Source organism: Anopheles cruzii, chromosome 3 (genome assembly GCF_943734635.1).
Source record: "Anopheles cruzii chromosome 3, idAnoCruzAS_RS32_06, whole genome shotgun sequence".
Lineage (NCBI taxonomy): Eukaryota > Metazoa > Arthropoda > Insecta > Diptera > Culicidae > Anopheles > Anopheles cruzii.
The window spans coordinates 72,750,118-72,759,195 of record NC_069145.1 but is presented as its reverse complement, the minus strand read 5'-3'; the positions used below and the strand labels follow the sequence as shown (position 1 = coordinate 72,759,195).

The 9,078-nt window shown below is 50.1% G+C and overlaps 1 protein-coding gene across 1 annotated transcript; it reads left to right on the top strand.

Moving 5' to 3' along the window:
• The first annotated feature begins 650 nt into the window (after positions 1-650).
• On the top strand, positions 651-1,792 carry LOC128270938 (segmentation polarity homeobox protein engrailed-like). Its single transcript, XM_053008365.1, has 3 exons — positions 651-672; positions 1,311-1,411; positions 1,544-1,792. Exons 1-3 carry the CDS (start codon positions 651-653, stop codon positions 1,790-1,792), a joined length of 372 nt encoding a protein of 123 aa, XP_052864325.1.
• Positions 1,793-9,078: the final 7,286 nt, after the last annotated feature.

The following is a 9,078-nucleotide window of genomic DNA, read 5'->3' as shown; positions in this document are numbered from 1 at the left end:
GTGTTGCCGCTCGCTGTTACTACTTTTTAATGGGTTCCATTTTTCATACGGTTCCGATCGCCCTCGGGTTGTCTTTTATCGATCGCGGCTAAGTGATGCCCGACCCGCTTCGGGAACTCGCCTCGCCGGAAGATGGAATGTGTGAACAAACCTATGTTGGGCGACAGAAAATCGATCAACGCGCGTGGCGCGCGCTCGCTGCGCTGGAACACTTCTTCCGGGGGCCAAATTCCGTGGCAACACCTTGTGCGGGTTTTGGTGAACTGGTGTGTAGTTTTTCTTTTCCAGTAAATCTGTCTAAAGGGGAGCACATTCCACAGCTTTTGTGAGCCCAAAGGCAACTAGGGCTCGAAAAAAACTCGGGGGAAGAAAACTTCACTTCCGCCCAGGCTGCGGCCAGCTAAACGCTCACTAATTTGGTGGGCAACGGCGGGCGAAAAGGAACGAAATCTTAAGCACCACCACGACGCCACGATTAAGTTCTATGTTTATGGGAATATTAAGCCGCCGTGCGTTCCCGTGGCCATCGCAATATTTTATTCCACCTTCGAGTGGCGGTTATTGCGGTGGCTCAGCGCTCAGTTTTTAGAACTTTCACGTGTCTGTAGGGACTCCAGCGAACGGGTTTGGCTATTAAACTGTCAAAGGGTATGATAGACCACACGACCCCGGGTGAGCCGCCGGCGGCCAGTTATTAATATTCATATCCAGGATGTCGATCCGCTCTGTCTCTCTCTCTGAACTCAGGCCCAAATTAATTATCGAATTAATATATTAATTAACCTCCCCCAAAAAACGGACGCGCGGCTTAGCGTTTGTCTCAATTGCGCTCAAAACAGGGAGGCAAATTTCGGCCCACGGCCCCGCCATTCGCCATTAATTAGTGCGATTATTTATTTCGTCTCATTTAAATGGTCGCGGCCAGCTAGCTTCGGTCCTAGGAATAGAAAAGACTGTCGCACGGTTCGTGGGGTAAAATTTATGAACCAAGCTGAGTAGAGCGAGACAGCGTGTTCTGTGGCCAGTTCTTCCCCTTGTGGAAAACCCGGGTGCACTCATTCGGTGTGGCAGCCATTTTGCGCGCCGCACTGGCACTGAACTTCAACTGCAAAAACAAACGGCCTTTGCGAGCCTTTAATTTATCTCAGCCCAACGGTTAATTGAATTAGATAAGACGGACGTTAATGATTATTTATTCACTCCGGCGGACTCTAGCGGGACCAATTTTGCAGTCGTTAAAGTCGGTGACATTTTTATTAATTTTCTTCTCTCTGTTCTCTCTCTCTCTCTCCCGACTCTCTGTGGTGCAGGTCCTCGCTATCGGCGCACGAAGCAACCGAAGGAGAAGGGCGAAAGCGAAGAGAAACGCCCGCGGACCGCGTTCTCCAATGCGCAACTGCAGCGGCTAAAGGTACGTTGGGGGGAACAATTCGCCCAAGAAGGGGCGCACCACCCCCTTGGATATGTAGCGGCCTCCTATTCGTGACACGCGTTTGCCTCACGTTCTCTGTCTCTCTCTCTCTCGCTCCCGTTTGCTCCACAGAATGAGTTCAACGAGAATCGGTATCTGACGGAGAAGCGCCGGCAAACGCTCAGTGGCGAGCTGGGGCTGAACGAGGCGCAGATTAAGATTTGGTTCCAGAACAAGCGGGCCAAGATCAAGAAGAGCTCGTCGGAGAAGAACCCGCTGGCGCTGCAGCTGATGGCCCAGGGACTGTACAACCATTCGACGGTGCCGCTCACGAAGGAGGAAGAGGAGCTCGAGATGCGCATGAACGGCCAGATCCCGTAGACCGCGCGCGTGGACGACGGATAGCGACGGACCCGGTGCAATAGACGACCCAGGACTTCAGGACGACGCGACGAAGCAATAACCACAAGCCCACAGTGGAAGCCCCCGTTTCTTAGCTGCTTAAGATCACCACACTTTATTGTAAATTATTAGTAGCCACCCCAGCGTGAAGGCTGTAAATATGGTAGGCGCGCTACCGTACTGGTGTGTGTGTGTGGGTGTTTGTGTAAATAAGGATTAATAGTTCAATTTATATCGTTCGTCCTTTTTCCTCCGGGTGGCACACAATCGGTGCCCTCGGAGCTTCTACTCCGAGTTTATGAGCTCGCGGGAGGGGGGCCTCGTTTTTAATGTCGGTTTCACGTGTCGAATGACCACTGCACACACACACACACATAGTTCCAACCGATAGGACTCCTGGGCGTAGGGCAGGATCGTTATTAAGTAGCCGTTAGAGCGCCGCTAGAGTTAGTCAGCCGCCGAAACTGTTTTGTAGTGTGTTGTAGGTCGCCCGTAGCGAGCCCCCGAAGGACCTGAAGGACCCGAAGGACCCGCGTGTATTGTTTGAAACAAAGCCACCAAGCGCACGCCCGCCAGCGACAGTGAGTTTGTTGAAGGCGCAAAAGTTACTCTTTTAAGTTACACTATAGCAACCGTACACTCTCTTGCACGCTCCCATGTGATATTTGAAGGAAGAAGATTAAATTAAAACCATGAAAATACTACCAATCGAAAGTCAGTGCAGTTTGTGTTTTGGCATTAGCCGTAGTGCAAAATTGTATCACAACTCCTCCGGGGCTCGATTGGGTAAGGGAACGATGTTTTCATTTCACCATTCACTCGTAAAATTCCAGTAGCCGAGCCGATCCACCCCGAAAACGGGTCCATCTCATCCAGTCCAGTCCGAAAGTGTGTGCTTCAGCGGGCAAGAGCACAGGGCCTACTTTGAATATACTAGCTCCGAGCCTCCGAGCGGCTTCAATTAATCACAACAACCCAAAATGGCGGCCCCGGTGGTAACTTGGTAGCCGTCAGCCGCAACAGCAGCAGCAGAGTGGGCTTATGAAACGCTCCTTGGACTCCGGCGTGAGGTGCTTTGTTTGATTGACCATCGGAGGGGCCGTGCCAATAGACGAAGACGGAATAGCTCGAGCCCCCTCCGTAAAAAAACACATCATCGAAAGAAACAAACAAGCAGCAGCAGCAGCAGCAGCTTTTGTCAATTTCAGCTATTTATGTTGCATAGTTTGGCTTGGGTAACACCGGCAGAAGGAGACCCGAGCACCGTCCACCGGCGCAATTAATAACTTCACTCCCCTTCTGGAGTTTCTCGCATAATTAGCATAAACAGCTACTGCGGCGTTTCGGTTTTTGGGGGGGAGGCCTACCTAAACTAGGAACGGAGTCAAGAGCCGTAGCAAGAGCCGAAGACCTCGATGATGATGATGATGATCGGGCCTCGGGTGCTGATGGGTGCTGTCGGTTGGGACTCATTAAGATAGCTAAACGGATGATGATTTGCTTTGATCTCGACTTCGGTCTGCTTGGCTTGGCGCAGATTGGCGCCCGGATTGGCTCCCGGCCGGCTATGAAAATATCTGGCTGCTCGAGGAAGGGAAATTGTCTTTTGGGAAATGTTTTTCCGATTTTCATCTCGGAATCATTTGTCACTCGTCTACAAACGGTTTCTACACAACCAAACAAATTCGGCCATACCTTCCCCGATGGCTTCGTTGAAGATAGAAGCTTGAGGCCCCCCCGTTTACGAGGGGATCATTACGAATCGCCCACTCGGTTGGTGCTTTATCGCGACGCGAAGATCAAAGGAACGGGAGACCCGGGAGGCGATCGGTTCGGACGAGCAGTCCAGGGGTATCCGGACTCCCGGGCCTTCGTTAATGATTAACCGTTTAATTAACAAGATGTTCTAATTGGACCACCTATCTGAGATTCGGTCCCGTTAGTAGAGGTTTGACCTCGGCCGCTTCGCCCTTCCGAACGCGGATTTTGACGGGGACGAGTGGACGGGAACCATTTTCGTGGTCGAAGGAAATGAATTTCCAAAACGCACTGTGGCCAATCCTCTTTCGGGCGATGACGAGGAGTGCTAAACGGTGAACCGCGGGCCGATGATTAATGGAATGGAATTAATGGAGTAAGTGGATTCACTTCCGTAGGCGATGACCTGAAACACATCACATTTCGGACCCCTGATTTAATTAATTGGGCTGCTGGTGGCTGACCCAGATGGGCGACCCCGATATGACGATGATGATACTGGTGTCCTGCTCCTGGCTACTGTGTCCTGCAGGTCAAACATTGGGCCGCAGCACCGAGGGAAGTTTAACCTATCGGATGATGTCCCGCATGAAGTCGCCCCGCCAAAGGGTGATTTATTAATAAGAGTCCTGCCGCTCGGTTCGATTGGTTATGCATTCGACCTTATTTAATGCAAACCCCATCAAAATGATAGTAAAAGGTTTCACCGGTATCGCCACTCCACTCGGCGTTCGTATTTCAAACAAGCGATCTGCACCCTTCATTAACATACTCCAGCTCGGGTGCTTGCCCTGCAGTCTGTGGCCCACCAAGACTGGCGCCGACAAGAACTGCATCATTACATCATCCCCTGCCTTTTTGCCGAATCGATCGCCCGATGGTTAAAGCTGTCACGCTGTCATCAACGCACAGTGGACGATCATGTGTCCAATATAAAATGTTCCGGTAAACTTCCCGAACCCGAAACCGGCGCTTCCCGGCGCCTCCCGTCCTTCGACGGATGGCAATCCGATGATGAGGTCCTGCGCCGGCCATTCCCCGGCCATTTCGAGTTTCGAGGATAAATCAATGCTCGGCCGTCGGACGGACTCTCGATTTTCTCGCTCTCTGCCGGGTGGCTGCTGGCGGCTAATGGTGGAGAATTTCAATTAAATTGTTTGAAACTTTATACTTTCAGCGCCAGCGACGCGACCCGACCCTGCGACGGTGTGACTGGACAGTGTCCTCCCCCACTGCCCGTCGCGATTCACCCAGACCGGACGGTGGGTGAGGGAAAAAGCGTTCGAATTGTACGATAGCCACCGATATGGGTTTTCAGTGCAAACGGGAACTTGCAGAGAACGATAAATGGGATTTCATTTTGTGATAGCAAACATGTATAGAACAACACAGATTTTAATATGATTTTTATTTTGAGTTTTATGTATTTTAGTTTGCAAAACTAACTATTATTATAATGAAATCAAAACGGAATGGCCGAGGTCTAGCTTTTTGGCAATATTTCCATAGGAACTGGCATTTTATCTAACTAAAAAGAAAAATGTATGGACATCGGTAGAAACACAAGAGGCGATTACGCGAAGTTCAGAAACTAAAACTAATCTCTTAAAGTCCTTTGACTGTTGCGATTCTGTTTATAACCTTCATATTTATATATTAAGTCCACATTATTTATTTTATAAATTTCTGCTACGTTTTGCCATGATAGCTGCTTAAAGATCGATCGAAGAAACTTATTTCTAGTTACTCGGATGTTGTCCTTTGAAAAGAGAAACGTATTTATGAAAACTACAGTCTGACTATGAGAAAGATTCCTGGAGAGAGTTTTGTTCCTGGTAAAGTGCTTTTGTGGGGAGTACTTCTACGAATTTCTATCGGGGGTTTTATCGATACCGGAAATTAGCTGAAAGATGGAAGAAGCTTACGTAGCTTATAACCGACAATAGTTTCATTAAAGTAGTCATATGTTTTGTTGTTGTAGTAAGGCCACAATTAATGAATAAAAACTGGATGCATTAATTAAAAGTTCTAATACTATGGTTCTTGCTGCTGCTGCTTGGTAAATGACTTGGTCTTAAGGTTCTGTTTGGATGTTGTAGGTATAGAAACAACGAATGAAGTCACCTATTTTGTCGGCGAAACTAGAGCCTGGCCGGTGTGGGCAAGTATTGAAAAATCTTCGTCAAAATTCACATTGACCATCGTAACAAACGTGGAAACATTACACAGCTTTGCTTCTGCAAAAGTAATCGTAAATTGTGGCCACCCGAGGCGTTGCTCTTGAAGAAAGGTCAACAGATACCATTTAAAATGGTTGAAAAATGACGATCGTATCGGCACTGTTACCATTTACCGGGCCACAAAGGCCGAAACGGGCAGCCATTATGGGCAGCTTTGCACCTTTCGCAGTACAAAAATCGCGGCTCATGGCGGCCTTTTTGACGACGCCGGAACCAAACCTACGCAGCGTGTACGTGATCCAAGGAGTAACCCATAAATACATCGACACATCAATCGGCACGAAAGCGACACTCGGTTTGACACTCCTCGTCGTCGTCGTCGTTGTGCACTTGTTGTGAAGAACGGGATTAGAGCAGCTGCCGACAGCGGTAATCCCAATTTATGGTCGTCCCCAAAAGACACCACCGCCTTGTCCCGTGCTCACTTTGGCGTCCTTCACGCTAGCCCGGGACGTTTGGCAATGGCGAAGGGGCGCACTCGGCAGAAATGTGAAGCCACAGGCCACAAACTCAATAATCCCGAGGGCCGGGCGGCCGAACTGGGCTCGGGCTCGAATTTAGGCTTCCTCCCTGCTTGACCGCGTCGGGCGCGGACGATGATTCATCCCACCATTCGATGCGGACTGTCAGAGATCGTATCAGAACCGGGGCAAATCGGCGAATCCGGCCAAACGGTAGCCCCGAACAACTTGTCCAACTTTGCATACCACCCAAGTCGGAATAAATTTGCCACCGTCCGTTGGTCGATTCGCGGGAGCGATCGACGGGGGTATCGGAATGATAAACCGTTGTTCGCCATCGCCGCCATCACCGCCAGCCACCGTTTTGCGGAAGTCCTTTCTTCGGCCTTGCTTCGCTTCGCGGTTTCGGGCTCAGGGCTAATAAATTGGAAGCCAAACCACCGATTCCCGGTGGTCAGCAAGAGTCACCGGGAGGTTGTTGTTGGACGGGCGATCGTTTATTTGGTGGAAGAGAGATGGTCCAAAAAAGGTTATTAATTTAGAATACGAACTAAAGGGATTTATTATTATATTGCTAGTTTAGTTTATATAAGTTTATATCACACTACGAAAGGACGTATGCGTTTACGAACGGTAGCAAGTGACGAACGAGTGTGCCATTTCCCAGCGGGACACCCGAGACAATGTGCTTAAAAAATGTGCCCACCTTGCCATCCTTGAAGATGCGGAACTGTCCTGGGACGCCTCAAATTATGGACCCTGTTTACGTTTCGTTCCCATCGATCGAAACCCTCGAGAGACACACGCGCGCTCGGATGGCAGTCCTTCGGAGAGAATCCTTTCCGACTGTCCACCGGACAGGTAGGATGGCAAAATTAATGAAAAATGCTGTTCTGACTCCGATGAATGCGAACGGGTTCTTTATTTCCCATTCCGATGTTGGTTCGAAGTTGTGGTCAATATTTATTCTCTAGTTTTCTACGCCACAAAGAGTCTGTGCGAGAAGCACCACTTTTCTTGTCTTGAAATAGATCACACCCTTGAGATATTGGAACAGAAGGAGGTTCTGAATGGTCCCGGTTCAGGTTTGTCATGCAGCTCTGGATCGTTCACGCGAGACGCAGGTTTTGTGCGAAAGGATTAGCGTTAAAAGTTCATTAATTAACGTTGGAAGGTTTATCATTTATCATGCGCTCAATAGGGCAGGGGCTCAACCAGGTCCTGGACATTTTGTGGAAATATTTGACTTCAATCGGCATTCCTAGAATTTAAATATTTATTATATTTTATTCTGTCAGGGCAAAGAATAGCAATAGATCTGTGATGCCTGATGAAGACCGGCTTCAAAATGCAATCATTAAAAGAGGTTCCTAAAGTATGGTCCAAAATAGTTTAAAAATATACCAACAAAACTTCAAAGCGACTTCTTTGGGGCAACATACTGAGCGGCTTCTGGTCCCCCCTATCAAAGCGAACCACCCGTGACCGGGTGACGACGGTTAGAACAACACTGAGGCCGAACCAACAAAGAACACGACAGAAAATACGCACCACCCAGCCCAGAGTTTGAGGATCACCGCGGTGCGTGATTAGCCAAGACACTTGGGCTAATTAGCACCGACGATTTTCCCGGAACACCTCGTGTCGCCTCGTGTTTTCATGAGGCTTTTGTCACGATGCGCCACTCCGCTTTGATCCACTCGCGGCCTGTTGAAACGGAGCGCCTCCTTCGGTGATTTTGTTGGTTTAAAATTAATTATGCCGCTTTCCAGTCGATTTGGCGTCCCGAGCGCGGGGGAAATGTGAAGCCAATCGCGCGTTTCCATAACGCTTTCCCCCCCAACGACCAAACCGTGGGGATCATTAGGCCACACGATTTGTCTCATTATTTGCCCGCCGCCGGATCGATGGCCACCGTACGCCCGTAACTCGCGCGATCGCAACAACATAAAACTCGCGCACGGAGCCATTTTTGGGATTTGCAAGATGCGCACCGGGTTTAATGTGCCCCGCGGTCGGCTCATTAGTGACAAATCAGTTCCTTTCCCGAGGCCGCCGCCGCCGACGATGACGACAGCCGCCGGCGAACGCCAACCTGGGCGACAATGACGGTAAAACGCACCGCGCTAATTTCGCTCCATTCGCTCGGATCGTTTCGTTACATCGTTTTCGCGCATCGCCGCGCCGCTGGTTAGCAATTCAATCGTCACCTCGCGTCCGAAAATGGCAGCTCGGCCGGCCGCCCGGGCCCGGACGAGTACTTCCGTCACCTGTCTCGGCTGGCTCGAACAATTTTCTCACCGGAGCCCGCGGATTCCCGAAACAAGGTGAAAGAGGAAGAAAATACGCGCTCTCCTGCGGGTCCGGGGGACCGACCGTTAGTAATCTGTCATTAATTAGTCAGCGCACGTTTCAATTGCGCCACCGTTGCGGAAACTTCTGATCCTTCCAGGTCGGGACGGGCCAGGCCGCCCGGCAAGGAGTTGTGAGCTTCCCCAAAACGGGTGACACTTTCGCGCAACCCGCGCAATCGACGACCCGCCGAGGCGAAAGTGTGAACGGACATTCCACATTTCCACGGGAAAATGGTCCCACGGTCTGTCCTTTCCCCGGGCGGTGCTCGCTGTAACCATTGGCTTCAATTAAAATTACAGCTCATCCGCTCAGTGCTAATTAGAAAATCTATATCAAATCACCAGCAGGGCGGTCAGGCACGGGCTCGCTGGGAAAGGCATTTTCTCAATGGGCTGCCCGGTCCGGTAATGGGAAAGAGAGCACGCACGTACGCACTCGACAGGACTGCCAC

Coding starts and splice junctions, on each gene's coding strand:
- LOC128270938 (XM_053008365.1), top strand. CDS start 651: ATGATAGACCACACGACCCCGG. Junction 673..1,310: donor GATAGACCACACGACCCCGG/GTGAGCCGCCGG, acceptor TCTGTGGTGCAG/GTCCTCGCTATCGGCGCACG. Junction 1,412..1,543: donor CGCAACTGCAGCGGCTAAAG/GTACGTTGGGGG, acceptor TTTGCTCCACAG/AATGAGTTCAACGAGAATCG.